The sequence below is a fragment of the Buceros rhinoceros genome, unplaced genomic scaffold (assembly GCF_000710305.1).
Source record: "Buceros rhinoceros silvestris isolate BGI_N320 unplaced genomic scaffold, ASM71030v1 scaffold35688, whole genome shotgun sequence".
Classification (NCBI taxonomy): domain Eukaryota; kingdom Metazoa; phylum Chordata; class Aves; order Bucerotiformes; family Bucerotidae; genus Buceros; species Buceros rhinoceros.
In genome coordinates, this window is record NW_010428012.1 from 2,890 (window position 1) to 3,761 (window position 872).

The following is an 872-nucleotide window of genomic DNA, read 5'->3' on the forward strand; positions in this document are numbered from 1 at the left end:
CCCCTTAGCGGTACCTGGGTGGCGGAACCTCAGGCACACTTCCATAATTTCCATAACTTTGCATGGCATAGGCAGGAACGGGGGGACTTTGCTTATAAAACGAGTTGGCGACGTAAGAACTCATGGCGGAGGAGGGGAGGACAAAAAAAATAAAAAAAGGGGGGGAAAGAAAATTTGGAGAGGGGGAATTTTTGCCTTTCTTTTTTAGCGGTACCTGGGTGGCGGAACCTCAGGCACACTTCCATAATTTCCATAACTTTGCATGGCATAGGCAGGAACGGGGGGACTTTGCTTATAAAACGAGTTGGCGACGTAAGAACTCATGGCGGAGGAGGGGAGGACAAAAAAAATAAAAAAAGGGGGGGAAAGAAAATTTGGAGAGGGGGAATTTTTGCCTTTCTTTTTTCTCCCTTTTTTCCCCTATTTTTTCTTCTTTTTTCCCCCTCTTTCTTTTCCTTTTTTCTTCAAAAATGAACTGCGACCGCTGACGAAGAATGGCCACATTGGTACCATGTTCGGTGAGTTCTGAATCAATTCAGTGCAGTTCCACTGAGTTTTTTAAAGGTCACTTGTCCATGGCAGTTCCTTTTTCTTCAGTGCAGTGAGGTGCCTGCAACAGCTATCTCTTCCCTCTTTCTATTTCTATGAAGCAAGACTTTGGACACAGCCTAGGGGTTACCTCCCCATAGCCCGTGGCTGGGCACCTCTGTATACAGCTCCTGATTTGTGGCCCTTTGAAGTTCAGGGGTGGGGGGGCGCGTTTTGTTCCTCCTAAAGTGCAGAATTTATAGGTGGGGATTCTTCTTTCTTTTTTCCCCCTATACGCGCTGCCCAAATATGGGATATTTAAGTGGCGTCACGTGACGGCGCCG

General features: G+C 47.0%; 1 protein-coding gene across 1 annotated transcript in view; it reads right to left on the reverse strand.

Annotated features, from left to right (window-relative positions):
* The window catches only part of HOXC5 (homeobox C5), a 2,279-nt gene extending 1,955 nt beyond the window's left edge, over positions 1–324 (reverse strand). The window contains 2 exon segments of the mRNA XM_010142136.1: positions 1–131; positions 215–324. The exon segment at positions 1–131 is cut by the window's left edge and continues 3 nt beyond it. Of these exon segments, the coding sequence (XP_010140438.1) occupies positions 1–131; positions 215–324 (241 nt within the window).
* Positions 325–872: the final 548 nt, after the last annotated feature.